Genomic DNA, 18435 nt, shown 5'->3' on the forward strand with positions numbered 1-18435 from the left:
TTTCCCCTGACAATGTAAATTAACAGCTTATCTTCACAGGTACGGGACAAAGACAAGACTAGAAATCATCCCTCCACCCACCCAGAGACAAACGCATATTTGACTTTTCTACCCAACGTTTACTTTATCTTATGTGAAATGCAGATTTGCCGAGCATGAGATGAATGCATAGTTGACTGTTTTTTTCCTCTCCTGGCTGCTCTTTCCCATGTAAATATTGAAGTCCTCAAAACCCTGTAGGAAAAAGCATGGGCCACAGATGCTACAATGATTTGTGTCTCTGTTTCCAAGGTGCATCTTCAGCTTGGCAAAATAAACTTCTAAACTGACTGAGACCTGTCTCAGACTTTTTTGGTTTACACGGCTATAGCAACTTCCTGAGTTCTTTGAGTTAGTTTAAGAATTCTCAAACCTTGGGAAGTGAGAAATCCCTGACTTTGCAGCCATGATAGACAGAAGTGCAGGTAACCTGGGACCCGATACTTGTGACTTGCATCTGAAGTGAGGACAGACTTGTAGGACTGAGCCGGTAAACCTGTGGAGTCTGAGGCGAACTCCAGGTAGTTAGTGTCAGATTGAGTCAAATTGTGGGACTCCCAGCTGCTGTTGGAGAATCAGAAAGTTATTTGGGTGGAGGAAAACCCCATCACCATCCCACAGAGAGAAACTTAGAGTAAGCAAGTAAACCTCTACCTTCTTCGGTCCCAGAGGAAAAGATAAACAAAAGTAAGCATTTATTTCATGTCCCTAAACACAGGTTGCTACCAGCTGTTCATTGTCTAGACGTGGAGTGGTCCTACTTCTAACCTAGAAGTTAGGATTTTTTAGGCCTTTGAGGGTGTCACATAAAAACTAATAAATGTTAGAGATTCTCTCCCAAGAAATATTTTCACACACCAGAAAATATAAATATTAATATAAAACACCGGGAGGCCGGGCGCGGTCGCTCACACTTGTAATGCCAGCACTTTGGGAGGATGAGGCGGGTGGATCACGAGGTCAGGAGATCGAGACCATGGTGAAACCCCGTCTCTACTAAAAATACAAAAAATTATCCTGGTGTGGTGGCGGGCGCCTGTAGTCCCAGCTACTCAGGAGGCTGAGGCAGGAGAATGGCGTGAACCCGGGAGGTGGAGCTTGCAGTGAGCCGAGATCGCGCCACTGCACTCCAGGCTGGGTGACAGAGCAAGACTCCGTCTCAAAAAAACAAAAAAACCCAAAACAAACAAACAAACAAAAACCATCGGTGTGGACCCAGAACCTCTATCTTACAAACCCGGGTGTTTTAATCCTACTAAGAGACAATGCCGAGGGAAGATGTTTGCATAGTCATTTCATCATCACAGAATGCCACTCCAATAATCTAGACTATAAACTGGGATAGACAAAAACTTCATGTAATAACCTATCCTCAAGCGAATGGGTGGAAATATGTTATTTATTAGTCACTGGTTCATTCAGCCACTCTGCGTGCCTACCAGGTACCAGATAAAGTTCTTGTCCTGGATCACTGCTCCAAGAATTAAAATTTGTCACCTTTCCCCACCCCTCACACTCCAGCACTTGAACCCTCTTACTACATCAGAATTCCACACTGTCGATGAAAAGAGTCAAACTCGGTAACATATTTGAAGAGATTTATTCTGAGCCAAAAATGAGTGACCACACCCATGACACAGCCCTCAGGAGACCCTGAGAACATGTGCTCAAGGTGATTGGGGCACAGGTTGTTTTTACACATTTTAGGAAGATATGAGACATCAATCAAATACATTTAAGTTATACATTGGTTCGGTCCGGAAAGTTGGAACAATTTGAAGTAAGCGGGGGGCGGGGATAGTGCTTCTGTGTTATAAGTAGATTTTGAATTTTTCTGATTGGCCATTGATTGAGTTATTATCAATAGAAAGGAATGTCTGAGTTATGATAAGAGGTTGTGGAGTCCAAAATTTTCTCATGCAGATGACGCCTCCAGGTGGCAGGCTTCAGAGAGAATAGACTGTAAATGTTTCTGATCAGACTTAAGGTCTGTGTTGATGGTAAATGCTGGTCAGCTTTTCCTGAATTCCAAAAGGGAAGAGGGCATAATGAGGCATGTTCAATGCCTGCTTCCCATGGTGGCCTGAGCCAGTCTTTCAGGTTAACTTTTGAGCACCCTGGCTGAGGATGTCGATTAAAATGGTTAGGAGGGGGTGGCTTTGATGTTTATTTTTGGTTTACAACATGTAAAATGTTGAGAGGAGACAGACACCGCCTCCCTCCCTGGAAGAGGACAACACTCCAGTCACCCCTGCAGTTGATCATGGACATGAGTCTTAAGCTCCACCAGTCCGATGGCCACCTGCTGAAGAGGTGTCGTTGTCTCAGGTAAATACTAAGGGTTCGTCATCTCACGCCAAGAAGGTTAAGGACACTGACACACGAGGTGTGAGTTAGGATCAAAGGGTTTAATATGCAAAAGAAAGACAAAGGGGAACAGCTCCTTCTTGTGAGAGAGAGGGACACCCAAAAGGGAATTCCGGCCTGGAATGGGAGTGCATTGGATTTTACAGGCAGGCTTGAAGAGATGGTGTCTGATTTATGTAGGGCCCACAGGTTGGTTGGACCAGGTGTGATATTTGCATAGTGCGTGTGGAAGGCTGTTCACCCCACCCTCATCCTATTATGCAAATGGGCTTTCCACTTGGCCAGCACCATGTTGTCTGCTCCTTACTGTAAACGTGCCTGGCAAAGAGAAGGGAAGATGGAGCTGCCAGTGTGAAATGCCCAGTCCCAGGCGTCCTATTCCTATTGGACAGCTGCCGGCATTCACTCGTGCAAGCTTCCAGCTTACTTGTCTATGTCTGGAGCTTGATATTACAGGCTGCTCCTTGTTAGAAAAGAAAATAATTTGGAGCCTGCTTTTCATTAAAAGCCTGCCGTACCCTCACTACCTGTCTGAATAATTTCTTCTTAACTCCTGTATCACTGCCAGACTCTGAGCCAGAACGAGGTGACACAGAGGCTGGGACTGTGCAGAATGCATTTTAGTAAAGATGGCTGAGTGACAGTAGAGCTGTCCAATTTCCAGGTGCAGCAGTGACATCTGCCCTAGCCTCAGGGTCCAGTGTCTAGCACCAGGATGTCAGAGGTGTGAGCAGTGGTGTCTGTGCTCAGCTGCAGGAGCAGTTGTTCCTAGGAGGGACCTGATCCAGGGTGGGCTGTGGATTCTGTTCTTAGATATGTAGTTTCCAGCCTGGTTCTGTAGCCTTTCCCATAATAAAACTAGCCCCCAATACCAGATATATGACTTTATGTGTAGATTACAGAAACTTGTTTTCCATAGTTTGCTCCAAGAAGTGAGTGAGAAATGAGTCTGTGGGCGAGTGTCAGAGAGCGGCATTCAGAGGTGTTCTTTGTGCGAGAGCCACATCCTGAATTGTCTACCTGGCCTCTTCCCCGTGGTGGAGAGAACAACAGGGAATATCACATCTCATAACTGATGATATACATCCTCCCTTTCCTTTCTGTGAGAGAAATCCTCTTTTAAACAGGGTTTGAAAAGCCACCCCACCCACCCACACTGGGCACTCTCTGATCACTGATCTCTGTGGTTCCCAATCTGTCTGAGCAACAGGATTGCTGGCGGGGGCTTAGAAAATACTCAGGTCACTCCCCAGAACCCCTGTGTCAGAGTATTATGTACAAGACCAAGGAATCGTTTCTATAACAAGCCCTAGAGGCGAGGCTGATGCTCAGACATGTGGGATCCTGGTGTTCTGGCTGCTCCAAGTGTGATCTGGAGACCAGCAACATGAGCTCCAGCCTTGTCATAAATCCAGAATCTCTTGCTCAATTCCAGACTTCCTGGATCTCACCACATCTGGGTGATCCCTGTGCACACGGGAGTTCCTTGTCTAAGTGTCCTCTAGACTTGGGGTCAGAACTGTGCAGTCTGCTCTGGTTGTGGTCTGATCACATCCCTTAGAACTGGAGGTCCAGGGTTCAGTCCTTGTGCTCATTCTTTTCCACAATCAATCACTCCCTTGGTGCTTCATCCATGCTTGAGGTTTTAAGTATCGTTTATATGGTGTGACCTCCTAAATCTATTTCTCCTGCCCAGTCTATTTCTCCTTTCCTCTAAACTCTGGAGTTGTCTGTCCAAATTCCACCCCAGCTCCCTCACCTGCCTTCCTAGTAGACATCTCCTCCACTGAATGCCTGTGATGCCCCCTCCTCAGAATGCTCCTGCCAGAGTCTCCCCATCTCCACTGACAGCAGCTCCAACCTTCTACTCATTTTGCAACTATGGCTGTCCTTGATTCGTCTTTCTCACACCACAGATACAATCCATTGGCAAATGCTGTGAGTCCATCTTCAATGCATCCAGAATCCCCTCACGTCCCACAATTTCCCCTGTTCACACCGCGGTCAAGGTAACCGACATCTGCAGCCTGGAATACTGCACTTGCTTCCTACTGTTTTCCCTTCTGCCTCCCTCGACCCTCACCTCTCAATTCTGTTCTCAGCACAGCAGTCAGAGAGATCCTTTTAAAAAAGAAGTTATATCACGGCCTTCTTCTGCTCAAAACTGTCCTCTAACTCTTCATCCCACTCAGAGCAAAGGTCAGATCCAACCCCACTCCCCTCAAGCCCACCTGCTCTGGCCGCACCTCTGACCTCACCTCAGTTTCTCTCTGTCCAACCCTCCTGGCCTCCTTGCTCTTCTGGGAACACAGGCACCTTCTTGCCATAGTGCATTTGGACTGGAGGTTCCTCTGCCTGGAAAGAACTTCCCCAGACATCCTCATGTCCTCAAATCTTTCCTCAAAGGTCACCTTTGCAACAAGGCACACACTGACTACCCAGCACAACAGCCACCTTCCCTGTCCCCACTGCCCACATCCGGGATCACCTGCCTCACAGCACTTACCACCTTCTAGCACTTTCCTTCCTTACTCTGGTTATAGTGTATCTATCATCTGCCTCTTCCCACTGGAACATATGCTACAAAAGGCCAGAGATTTTTCTGATTTTACTTCAATGGTGTTCCCCAGATGCACAACCATTCTGTCCTATGTCTGGCCAATGACAAAGGTGAGTTGAATGAATGATCACTGTAGAGCACCTCCTATTCTAAAGGCAGTATCTTTATTAACATAGCCTTAAGCCAAATGCTGTTCTCTGGCAGCTACAGCACAAGGTCCCCTCACACTGAGATAGAGGCTACCTATGTTTTTCTCAGCAGTGCTGCTTGTGTGCCCTCCCTCCCCCATCCCTCTTTCTATGGCAACACCCCACTCCCGGGCCCCCGCCCCAGCACAGTGCAGCACACAATCAGGTTCTCTCTTCAGGAAAGAGCAGTCCTTGATGATGGATCCAATTTCACAGACAAATGTAAGTCTAAATTAGACTCTTCTTTATACATTCATGAGTTGGGATTGGATTCAGCACCAAGATCACTAGAACCAGGGCAGGGAGAGAGAGCAAGAGAGCAGAGCAGAAGAGGAGCTCTAGAAGCAGGGCAGGAGGTGAATGGCTCTGAAAATTTGTCTCAGAATGCAAAGAGACCCCCATGTGCAGGGGCCGCCCTGGGCAATGTCTGAGCCTCTGTGGTCATAGCTCCCGCTGGACAAGTTTCCACTGAAGAGACAAGGACAATGGAGCAGTGAAGGTGACCCAGCTGAGGACTGACCACATAAAGCCCATGAAGAACTGAACAGCAACTAGGCACAGGCCCCGTCCACACTCGGCTCCTCACAGCCTTCTCCACCCCCACCTGCAACAGACTCAGCACAGCAAACATGCGGATTCTGGAAGGTTCTCAGGTCTTTATTTGCTCTCTCAAATTCTAGGAATTGACTTATTTAATTAACCCATCAACCTCTCATAGCAAATGTTTGAGGAAACAAATTTATAATCAGATTCATATTTTCAGTAGGGAAGTAAGAAGTTGCAGCTCAGCGCACATAAAGTTGAGACAGAGATGCAGACATCCAGCCCCAACTCTCTGAAACAGGAAAGATGACTGGGGAGGAAACACAGGTCAGCATGGGAACAGGGGTCACAGTGGACCCGGGAGTGGGCTGTCTCTCCACCTCCTCACAGGGAGGTGAGACACATTCAGATGTCTTTGCAGAAAGAGATGCCAGAGTCTCTTGAAGTCACAAAAGGGAGGCGTGAGGAAATCCTGCATCTCAGTCGCTCACAGGCGGCTGTCTCAGGCTACAGAAAACAACAGTCATGAACAAATTCAAGTAAGTCATGGTAAGTGATGACACTGAACAGCCCACCACACACTCGAAACGTCCCAATCAAAGAATCTCCATTACCCAGGCCGTTCCCCTCTCCCTCATCCCCCCGCCCACTCTAGACCCCAAGAATCTCACCTTTTCAAGCTGTGAGAGACACATCAGAGCCCTGGGCACTGTCGTTGCCTGGGATAGAACAAAAACAGGACCTGGTCAGAGCCCACAGGAGACATGGGACAGGAGGAATTATGGGGTGGGTGAGCTCCTCCACGCTCCCACCCCCACCACTTACACGCAGCCTGAGAGTAGCTCCCTCCTTTTCCACCTGTGGGAAGAAAATGTCCTGTGAAGGGACTGGGAGGAAGCAGGGCCATGAGATCTTAGAGGAACCTCCTAGTCTTGGACCCAAGAGAAATTTCCAGAACTATGACTACAGACCCAGGACAGGATCAGGAAACATGAGGAAAGCAGGTGTGTGTCCTGGACCAACTGCCCTCCTAAGGTCTGTCCTTAGCAGGGACCTTCCCCTGACTCTTGAATGCTGGAATCAGGACCCCAACACCATAATCATCAAGGTGATACATCCGTCCTTCATTGTCACATGTGCTGCACAAAAGAGTAAGTGCTGGCACACAGGGTCCCACGCTGGGTTAGCCCCTGTGTGGATGCTGCTTCCCAGTAATGAGGCAGGGAACACTTCTACCTGGGGCTTGAAACCCTCAGTGGGACAAGAAAACCCAGACCCCACTCCTCACCCCTTCCCTACCTGAGCTCTTCCTCCTACACATCACAGCAGCGACCACAATTCCGATGACCACAACTGCTAGGACAGCCAGGCCAGCAACAATGCCCACGATGGGGATGGTGGACTGGGAAGATGGCTCTGGGAAAGGAGGGGAAGATGAGGGGCCCTGACCCTGCTGAAGGGCTCCAGAAGGGCTCCTGCTTTCCCTGAGAAGAGACACGACCCCTCATCCCCCTCCTTACCCCATCTCAGGGTGAGGGGCTCCGGCAGCCCCTCGTGCTGCACATGGCATGTGTATCTCTGCTCTTCTCCAGAAGGCACCACCACCGCTGCCCACTTCTGGAAGGTTCCATCTCCTGCTGGCCTGGTCTCCACAAGCTCGGTGTCCTGAGTTTGGTCCTCCCCATCCCGCTGCCAGGTCAGTGTGATCTCCGCAGGGTAGAAGCCCAGGGCCCAGCACCTCAGGGTGGCCTCATGGTCAGAGATGGGGTGGTGGGTCACGTGTGTCTTTGGGCGGTCTGATGGGAAGAGTCAGAAAATTCAGCGCTTTGCATCTCTCACGAGACACTCCAGCAGCACCCATGTGACCACCCTGAGAATGGACAGGACACCTGGGGTGGGGAAGGGAGCACAGAACCCAGACACCAGCCTGGACACAGGAATCTGGGATAATCTCCTATTCCTTGGAGAGTTCTAGTCTCTGAGAGGGGAACAGCGACTTCTGGTCCTGACCTGAGTGGCGGCCGAGGGACTCAGAAAAGCTGGAATCAGACCTTCAAACACATTTAGTGTGAGGCAGAGAACAAGGCCTGAGAGAAAAATTCACCGTGCCCAAGGCTGCCGCAGGGGTCAAATGGGACCCCTGATCAGTATTCTAGGGACTGTCTTCCCCTCCATTTCCTCAGAGACGTCATCCCTTCATTGTCCTAGAGAGCAGAGGGATCCTCAGAGGAAACTCAGGAAAACTCATGCCATTCTCCATTCAAGGGAGGGCGACATTCTAGCGCTGATCCCATTTTCCTCCCCTCCTCGTGGGAGGCCATCCCGGGAGACCTATAGGAGATGGGGAAGACTCCCCACTGCCCCTGGTACCCGCGCGCTGCAGCATCTCCTTCCCGTTCTCCAGGTATCTGCGAAGCCACCCCACGCACCGGCCCTCCAGGTAGGCTCTCAACTGCTCCGCCCAACCGGCCGCCTCCCACTTGCGCTGGGTGATCTGAGCCGCGGTGTCCGCGGCGGTCCAGGAGCTCAGGTCCTCGTTCAGGGCGATGTAATCCTTGCCGTCGTAGGCGAACTGGTCATACCCGCGGAGGAGTCGCCCATCCGGCCCCACGTCGCAGCCATACATGCTCTGCCAGGTGTGAGACCCTGGCCCCATCCCCGCGGTCAGCCCAGTCCCCCGAGCCCCGCCCCGCCCCGACCAACCCGCGGGGATTTTGGCCTCAACTGAAAATGAAACCGGGTAAAGGCGCCTGGGGCTCTCTCCGGTCGAGGGTCTGGGCGGGTCCCGCGGCCTCGGGGCGGATCTCGGACCCGGAGACTCGGGGCGACCCCGGCCGTCCGTGGGGGATGAGGGGTCGTGACCTGCGCCCCGGGCCGGGGTCACTCACAGTCCTCGCTCTGGTTGTAGTAGCCGCGCAGGATCCCCAGGCTCTCTCGGTAGATCTGTGTGTTGGTCTTGCAGATCTGTGTCTCCCGGTCCCAATACTCCGGCCCCTCCTGCTCTATCCATGGCGCCCGCGGCTCCTCTCTCGGACTCGCGGCGTCGCTGTCGAACCACACGAACTGCGTGTCGTCCACGTAGCCCACGGAGATGAAGCGGGGCTCCCCGCGGCCGGGCCGGGACACGGCGGTGCTGAAATACCTCATGGAGTGGGAGCCTGGGGGCGAGAGGGGCTGAGACCCGCCCGACCCTCCTCCCGGCGCGGCTCCCCGGGTCCTGCGCCCCCGCCTGCGGTCCCCTCGCTCCTCCCCACAGAGGCCATTTCCCTCCCGACCCCGCACTCACCGGCCCAGGTCTCGGTCAGGGCCAGGACCGCCGAGAGCAGCAGGAGGAGGGTTCGGGGCGCCATGACCCGCCTCTCGGCGTCTGAGGAGACTCTGAGTCCTGGTGGGTGCGTGGGGACTTTAGAACTAGGACCGTGGCGACGTTAATTGGCTTCTCTAGACACGCGACACCCAATGGGAGTGGGAAGTGGGGACGCGTCACGAGTATCCTGGAAGAAGAACCCGACACAGGTTGGGAGAAGTGAAACTCAGGGGAGTGGGGAATCCCCAACGCTGCGCTTCCCCAATGCAGACACGGCCCTCGGAGCCTGAGACCCTGAGAGCCCCGCCCGGGACCTGGGACTTCGTCCTGATCCCTCTTCTCCTACACCAAGCCTCTTTGTCACACTGTCTGCCTGAGTCCTGGACAAGGATCTATCTGTGGAAACCAGGGAGAGACCCCCAGGCTGCGCCCAGCCCCTTCCCCTTCACTTCTCCTCCTGGAATCCCCGTCCCTGAACTGGACTCCCTGCTTCTCACTTCTTACCTCTCCTCTTGGATCTTGTGTAGGGAAACTGACCACGGGGAACTTGATGCCAGAGAGTGAGCTCCCCTTGGGAATGGAGGTGTAGAGACAGGGGGTTTCTCTCTAAACCTGGTGAAGTTTTGTCTGAAGGCACCACATAGAGATTCTCATAGAGACCAGTTTCCTTTTTGTTTAAACACAGTAGGTAGCACAGTATTGGTAATCCCTGAATGATTTGAATTCCAATCTGTAAAAGACCTGTGTCAAAACAGCATTACAATTAAACTCCCAAAGCTCCTAAGTTTTACTTTCCCAGACTATGGATCTGTGACTCTGGGTTGTTGCATTTAAAATTATCCTCATTTCCCACCCCGAGTTTCCCTGTGTGAGTCCAGAACATCTCCTGAATATAAAGAAGCAGAGTTTGTTACTGTCTATTGCAACCGGGAGCCTGTAGTCATCACCTCAAAGTTAGGAGTGCTCCACGCAGTCCCAATGCTCTTCACAGACGCTCAAGCACTGCCTGTTTTCCTGAACTCTGCACATCTAAGCAGTGTGCATATTTTATCTGAACACTTGGTATTTTTGTAACTCCTTTTTTTTAATCATAAGGAGCCAATTAGTTTTTAGGAAGTCCAACAAAATGTATTAAATATCGAATGCAAAGAACCCCCTGCTAGGCTCTTCCAACTGCTTTAGAATTCTTTCCTCTGCTCCTTTTCCTCACCTCCTGCCTCTCCAGCCCTTCTGTCTGCCCCCTCATCCCTCACACCCCCCTCCCCTTAGTCCCTGCCACCCTGTCACTCCTGAATTGTGGCACTAACACTGTCCCCTCGCCACCTGCCCATGTCTGTTCTCCCCACAGTGCTCAGCAGTCCTGCTAATGTGAGCAAGTTCGTGTCATTTCTTCACTTACTATGGCTGGATTTTGGTCTACCATGTTGCTATATGTTTTCAATTTGTCTCATATCTTTTTGTTTCTGTTCCTCCTTTACTACTTTCTTATGTGTCAAATAAACATTTTTTAGTTTATGGTTTTAATTCTTCTAGTGGCTTTTGGCTATATTTCTTTACACTAATTTTTTATTGTTGTAAGAATGGAAACCGATTCCTTGACTTTTCATGGTGAAGTTCAGGTAATATTAAGCTGCATCCAGCAAAATAAAGGACACTTGTAACAGTGTAGTTTCATTTAACCTACCATTATGCTGTTATTGTTTTATATATTACATCAATCTATATTATAGACTCAATGATACAGTGTAATACTTTTTGTTTTAGACAAGTAGCCATATGTCTTCAGGAAATTAAGAAAATGAGTGCTATCTTTTCATGTTCATCTAAGCAACTTATTAAATATATTTTATGAACTATTTTGCAAATTCAATGATTAATTCCAGACTTTTTCAGAATTCCCTAGTGTTTTCTACATATGCAATGAAGTTGGTGACAAAGAAAGACTTTTGTTTCTTCCTTTCCTATCTATTGATCTTTTTTCTTTTACATGTGACATGTGTATGTGCATCATTTCTGTTGTTAATTGTTCCTTTCTGTATATCTGAGTCACTATGTAGTATCATTTTCCTTCACCTTGAAGCACTTCCTTTAAAATTAAATGTAGTACAGGATCCTTACGAAATTAATTCTATGGCTTTGATGATCTAAAAATGTCTTTATTTTTGCCTCCTCTCCTCCACCCCCTTTTTTTTTGTTTATTAGGGCATTTATGTGTAATAAAATTCACCAGTTTTAGCTGCGCTTTTTGGTGAATAATGGTAATTATTTATAGTCGTGTAACTACCACACTGCCCAGTACAGAAACACTGAATGCAAAGAATCCCCTGCTAGGCTCTTCCACTGCTTTAGAGTCCTTTCCTCTGCTCCTTTTCCTCACCTCCTGCTTCCCCAGTCCTTCTCTCTGCCCTCTTCCCTCACGCCCTCCTCTCCCCTTAGTTCCCACCACCCAGTTACTCCTGAATTGTGGTGCTGTAGAGAACTGTTTCTTTTCTCTAAAAACTTTTCTTTCTGCCCCTTTCTATTTAATCCTTGCCTCCCACCCTCACCCCTTCCCTTCATTCAACCACCGCTCTGTTTTCTGTCACTGCAATAGTGAAATTTCTAGAATTTCATGGACATGCAATCATATGTTATGTAGTCCTTCGTTTGGTCTCTCCCTTAGCATAGTGATGTTTGAGATGATGCCATTCATTCATTTTTGTTGCTGAGCAGCTGCTGAATATTGCTGGAATCCCGGTTTATTCATTGGTTTCTCTGTTCTCTAGTTGATTGACATGTGGATTACTCCAGCTAGGGTTTGTTATTAATGAAGCCACTATACATAACTGCTTACAAGTGTGGCCTTACATTTTTATTTCTTTTGGATAAATACATATTTGTGGAATTGCTGGGCCATGTGGTAATAGATGGGTAACTGTATAAGAAATTGCCATACCACTTACAAATTGGCTGCCACATTTTTTGCATTCCTACCAGCAATATCAGACATTCCTATTTTTTCCATTTTCTTGACAGTATTTAGACTTATCATATGTCTTTTTGACTTTACCTATTGTAGGTGATGTGTGATGGTTTCTCATTGTGGTTTTAACTTGCACTTCTTTGATGACTAGTATTGTTTGCTATCTTTTCATGTTCATCTAAGCGACTTATTAAATATATTTTATGAACTATTTTGCAAATTCAATGATTAATTCCAGAGACTTTTTCAGCATTCCCTAGTGTTTTCTACATATGCAATGAAGTTGGTGACAAAGAAAGACTTTTGTTTCTTCCTTTCCTATCTATTGATCTTTTTTCTTTTAAAATTATTTTTATTTGGTAGAGATGAGGTCTCACTACTAGGCTGGTCTCAAACTCCTGAGCTCAAGTGATCCTCCCGGCTCAGCTTCCCAAAATGCAGGGATTACGGGCATGAGTCACCATGCCTGGTCCTTCTATTGGTTTCTTATTTCATTTTCTTGCCATGTTGCACTGGTTAGGGTGCCTCTTAGGTGTTTAAACAAGAATGATGAGAGCTCACATGTGTGTTTACAAGGAACTTAAACAAATTTACAAGAAAAAAACCCAGCCCCATCAAAAATTGGCAAAGGATACGAACAGACACTTCTCAGAAGAAGAAACATATGAAAAAAAGCTCAATATCAATGATCATTAAAGAAAAGCAAATCAAAACCACAATGATGTACTATCTCCTGCCAGTCAGAATGGCAATTATTAAAAAGTGAGGAAACAATAGATGCTGGTGAGGCTGTGGAGAAATAGGGATGCTTTTCCACTGTTGGTGGGAATGTAAAATAGTTCTACCATTATGGAGGATGGTGTGACCATTCCTCAAAGATCTAGAACCAGAAATACTATTTGACCCAGCAATCCTATTACTGGGTATACACCCAAAGGAATATGAATCATTCTACTATAAAGACACATGCACACGTATGTTTATTGCAGCACTATTTTCAATAGCAAAGACATGGAACCAACCCACATGCCCAGCAATGATAGTCTGGGTAAAGAAAATGTGGTAGATATACACCATGGAATACTACACAGCCATAAAAAGAATGAGTTCATGTCCTTTGCAGGGACATGGATGAAGCTGGAAGTCATCCTCAGCAAACTAACATGGGAACAGAAAACCTAACACCACATGCTCTCACTCCTAAGTGGGAGCTGAACAATGAGAACACATGGACGCAGGGAGGGGAACAGCACACACAGGGCCTGTTGGGGAGTCGGAGGAGAGAGGAGGGAACTTTAGGACGGGTGAATAGGTGCAGCAAACTACTATGGCAGACTATACATATGTAACAAACCTGCACGTTCTGCACATGTATCTGGAACTTAAAGTAAAATAGAATAAATTTAATAAAAAAAGAAAGTGCATGACTTACATGTACACATATGTTCATTGAAGCACTATTCACAATAGCAAAGACTTGGAATCAACCTAAATGCCCATCAGTGGTAGACTGGATAAAGGAAATATGGCACATATACACCGTAGAATACCATACAGCCATAAAAAGGAATGAGATTATGTCCTTTGCAGGAACATGGATGGAGCTGGAGGCCATTATTATTAGCAAACTAATGCAGGAACAGAAAACTATACAGCACATGTTCTCATTATAAGTGGGAGCTAAATGATGAGAATACATGGGCACACAGAGGGGAACAGCACACACTGTTCCCTTGAGGGTCCACTTGAGGGCGGAGGGTGGGAGGAGGGAGAGGATCAGGAAAAATAGCTAATGGGTACTAAAGCTTAATACTTGGGTGGGTACTAATGGATATAGAAATAATTTGTACAACAAAACCCCATGACACAAGTTTACCTATATAACAAACCTGCACATGTACCCCTTAACTAAAAATAAAAGTTAAATTAAAAAAAAAAAAAAAGAAAGTGCATATCTGGAAAGAGCGTATGGTTGGGTTCTGTTTTTTTGAACCACGTCACACAATCTCTGCCCTTCATTAGAGTGTTGATTCATATAGGTTTTTGTCATTATTGATATGACAAGTTTTAGGTCTACCATGTTATTTTCCCAGTTTCTGTTTCTCTGTTCCTCTTGTCCTGACCAATGACTTCTTATTAGAAACCATAGAAACAAAAGAAAAGAGAATAACATCTTTAAAGTGCTGGAAGACAAAAAGGTCAACCAAGAATTCTATACCCAGCATAGATGTCCTTCAAGTTTAGGCAAATAAGGAGATATTTCAGGTAAAAGAAAATTAAGAGAATTTGTCACCAGCAGATCTGTACAATAACAATTGGTAAGGAAAATTCTTCAGGCTAGAGGCAAATGATACCAGGTGGAAAATGAGACTATCAAAAAAGTTGAAGGTGATCAAAAATGGTAAATACTGAGCTAAGTGCAAAAGGCTATCTTACTCCCCTCATTTATTCTTACTTTATATACATAGAACTGTTTAAAGATAAGAAAAAGTTTTTTATCGTGGGACTTACAAGCTATATAGATATATTACATATAATATCTATACCATAAAAGATGGACATTTTATAGAGGATAAATGGTCGCAATATTTTTTATATTTATGGGCACTAGTACATTATTAACTGAAAGTAGTCTGTGAAATGTTAAGAATGAGTTAAATTCTGAAGGACATTGCAACACTAAAAACCATTCAAAAGATCAACAAATCTTGGAGATGGTTTTTTGAAAACAAACCCTAGCCAGTCTTGAGTCTCATCATCCTACGATTTCAGAACTATCATGAATACAAAAGTAATCAAAGAACAGTCCTGCCCAGAAAGAGGAGTTATCCCTAGATATGGTGGCCCTGGGACAGCTGGCCCTCCCTGCTGGACCTCTTCCATGTGGGCGCTTTCTGCAGGGACTTTGTTGTCTTGCTCTTCCACTCTACCCAGTGTCCTGACCCAAGAGACAAGGGGCGTCTGCTGCTGTGTCCACACTTGGAGAAGGAAACCTTGATGGTGTCAGTATATTACAAGCCAGCCATGACAGCTCACCCCTGTAATCCCAGCAATTCAGGATGCTAAGGCAAGAGGATTACTTGAGATCAGAAGTTGGAGACCAGCTTGGACAACATTGTGAGACCCTCGTCTCTAAAAGATACAAAAGTAAGTAAACTTAGCTAGGCCTGGTGGTGGGCACTTGTATTCCCAGGTATTGGGAAGGCTGAGATGGGAAGATCCCTTGAGCTTATGGATTCAAGGCTGTAGTGAGCTATGATCTCACCACTGGACTCCAGCCCAGGCCACAGAGTGGGATCTTGACTCAAAAAAAATACATTGTAAAACTTTGCTCACTATGGGTTATTTTATTTGTTATTTATTCAATGTGTATTTTGATTTTATTTTACTGGCAGCACAATAAACCAGGACATGCAGAAACTAGAAATCACATCCACTTTCCAGTGTTAAAAAGCCCAGTCCAGGCAGATGAGAAGGAGACAGTCCTCATTAGTGCTGAGGATTCAGGGAGAATGAGATGGGCTGTGCAGGAAGGTTTTTTTGTTTGTTTGTTTTCTATGAATGAGTGTAAGTTTTTATTATGATAGAGTTGTTTTCATTAAAGAAATAGATGAAAATGATTAAGTAAAATCAAATGGCTCTAAAAGTCATTTGATTTTGACTTTGAATGAAATGAAAACAACAGTCCTGCCATTTGTTCTTTCCATAGGCAAGCACTTTTAATTTTCTTTGTTTTTCCTTCTGATAGTTACCTTCATGGGTTTTTCCAAATTATTATTTTTTCAGTTTTTCAAGTGGGTGCATATATTAATATATGTAATTTTTAAAAAGCCTCTTCAGTTTATAATGCATCCTAACAGTCCCCTGCCTCATCCCTCCTAATTCTCCAGAGCAATGACTTTTAACTCTTTTAGCAATGTCTTCTATTTTTTTCCTCACATAACTACTTAGTCATTTCTTGATTATTTTATACATTCTGTAGTGATTTCTTGATATGACAGATGAGGATTTAGCTCTTACACCATCACTATCTTCATTTTTCCTCCCGTATTGTCCCAAAGTAGATACTAGAGTTAGGAGCTACGTAGTCACATCATTATGAGTATGTACATATTGCTCATTGTTGAGAAAAACAGAGTATTATGCTCTTACTTCCTGTCCTGTACTTCCTTCTGCCCTAGAATTAATGATTGCCTAACCACCCTTCCCCTTTTTTTTTTTTTCTAACTTTTGCTTTATCTTCAATGAACTTCTTTCCAAATGCCCCAAATCTGGCAATAACTTATTATTATTTTTAAGAGAAGGGAATCTCACTATGGTGGGCAGGCTGGTCTGCAACTCTTGGGCTCAAGCCAACCTCTTGCTTAACCTCCTGAGTAGCTGGGACTGCAGGCATGAGCCATTCCATCCAGCTAACCTATTAATATTTTTACTGCTTTTTTTTTTTAAGCCGGCTCCATAGCTGGAATATTTCCTGTGTTGGATCCTATTTGCTGGATCCATGTCATTCTCTGGTTTGTCTACTCCTTCATTTTGCTGGATTATTTTCTCCAATAGCTTCTCAACAAAGGGTACATGGAGGCAACCCCTGAGTCTTTGCTTGCCTAAAAATGTATTATTTTACCTTCATCCTTGATTATTTGGTTGAATATAGATTTATAAGTTGAAAATAACTTTCTTTCTAGAATTCTGAAGGCATGGTTCCATTGTTTTCAGCTTCTTTTTCAAGACAAGGTCTCTTCTGTCACCCAGGCTGGAGTGCAGTGGCACAATCACAACTCACTGCAGCTTTGACCTCGCGGGCTCAATTGATCCTTCCATCTCAGCCCCCTGAGTAGATGGGACTACAGGTGTGCGCCACAATGCCCAGCTAACTTTTGTATTTTTTGTAGAGATGGGGCTTCACCATGTTGCCCAAGGTGATCTCAAGGTATCTGCCTGTCTCTGCCTCCCAAAATGCTGAGCCACTGTGTTACAGGTGTGAGCCACTGTGCCTGGCCAGTTTTTCTTTTATTCTCTCTCTTCTTCCTTCATTTCTCAAAGGCATCTCAAACTCAGTGGGCCCAAAACCCAGGTCAAACTCCATCAGAATATCCTCCTACTTCCAACTTTAAAATATATCTTAAATCACAGTTTCTTACTACATGCAACCCTTTGGTTCAAACTACCATCATCCCTCACTTGAACTTAGAATTGGTTTTCCTGCTTCTGTATTTTTTAAAATCATAAAATATTTCAAAGAAACCATGTGTGGCTTTATACTTTTTACTACATAAAAAGAATAAAGATCTGCCAGGTGCGGTGGCTCACGCCTGTAATCCCAGCACTTTGGGAGGCCGAGGCAGGCGGATCACTTGAGGTCAGGAGTTCGAGACCAGCCTGACCAACATGATGAAACCCATCTCCACCAAAACCACAAAATTAGCCGGGAGTCATGGCGCGTGCCTGTAGTCCCAGCTACTTGGGAGCCTGAGGCAGGAGAATCGCTTGAACCCGGGAAGTCGGAGGTTGCAGTGAGCTGAGGTCACGCCATTGTACTCCGTCTGGGTAACAAGAGTGAAACTCTGCCAAAAAAAAAAAAAAGATATGAAGAAGTTATATACTTAAACACGGAATTGCTTTAAGTGTTTGCCATTCACTGTTCCCATGCATGCCATCAGCTTCTTGCTGCAAACACCTGGGACTTGCTATAGAGCAGCTGGAGTACGTTCCATCCACACACAGGACAGGGAGCTGACAACCAAGGAGTGGGGGATCAATACTCCAGCTTTCTCCCCTCTGTTTCCCTGTATCTCAGCAGTATGGAGCTTGTTACCGAAGAGACCCTGCTCACTGACTTTAAAATGGTTTTCTTACCTTCTCAGTTCCATTTCTCCATACCTCAATTGATGATTTCTGGTAAGACCTAGCAAATAAACTGCTTTCACTGAAATTGCAGTCTTGGAACCTACTTTGGGTTCCCCGAAAGACAGAAATATATTCATTTTCTCATCACTGGACTTCCAGGTTGTTTTCAATTTTTCATTGTTACAAACAAGGCTGCAACATTTGTGTGCAAACTTCTGGGTATACATGTAAGAAGCTTTCGGTATTTCCCACTAGTGAAACTGCTCAGTTGGAGGGTATGTGCATCTTCATCTTTAAGAAATACTACCAACATTTGAAAAGGCTGACAATGTTAAGGACTGGCAAGAGTCCCATATGCGGTGGGTGTGGAATGGCAGCTCACTGTAGCAGGTGCTGGGGACTCAGTCGGGGTCTTGGAGAGGCACTTAGTTATAGCAAGAATGTTTCATAAATGGTATGTGATATATTCAAGATTAGTGGGGAATAAAAACACATTGCTTGAAAATAATTATCCATAGATCTAAAGTCAACAAAAGTCTTTTTTTTCTAATGTAAAAATATATACTTTTTTTTTCCAGAGGGAGGGGGAACAACTTAAAATAAACCAGAAAACACCTTCATA

General features: G+C 45.8%; 1 protein-coding gene across 2 annotated transcripts; it reads right to left on the reverse strand.

The window, feature by feature from the left end:
• Positions 1–5790: 5790 nt before the first annotated feature.
• On the reverse strand, positions 5791–9126 carry LOC134739790 (patr class I histocompatibility antigen, B-2 alpha chain). 2 transcript variants are annotated; one of them, XM_063666945.1, is made up of 8 exons: positions 8984–9126; positions 8586–8855; positions 8068–8343; positions 7218–7493; positions 6997–7113; positions 6523–6555; positions 6369–6416; positions 5791–6204 (listed from the first exon to the last, which is right to left on the reverse strand). In XM_063666945.1, the coding sequence occupies exons 1-7, from the start codon at positions 9045–9047 to the stop codon at positions 6373–6375; spliced, it is 1080 nt and encodes a 359-aa protein (XP_063523015.1). In that variant the 5' UTR covers positions 9048–9126; the 3' UTR covers positions 5791–6204; positions 6369–6372. The 2 variants fall into 2 exon arrangements, with proteins under 2 accessions (XP_063523015.1, XP_063523016.1); XM_063666946.1 differs by lacking the exon at positions 5791–6204 and having other exon boundaries at positions 6392–6555; positions 8984–9113.
• Positions 9127–18435: the final 9309 nt, after the last annotated feature.

This window comes from Pongo pygmaeus, chromosome 5 (assembly GCF_028885625.2).
Source record: "Pongo pygmaeus isolate AG05252 chromosome 5, NHGRI_mPonPyg2-v2.0_pri, whole genome shotgun sequence".
Taxonomy (NCBI): Eukaryota; Metazoa; Chordata; class Mammalia; order Primates; family Hominidae; genus Pongo; species Pongo pygmaeus.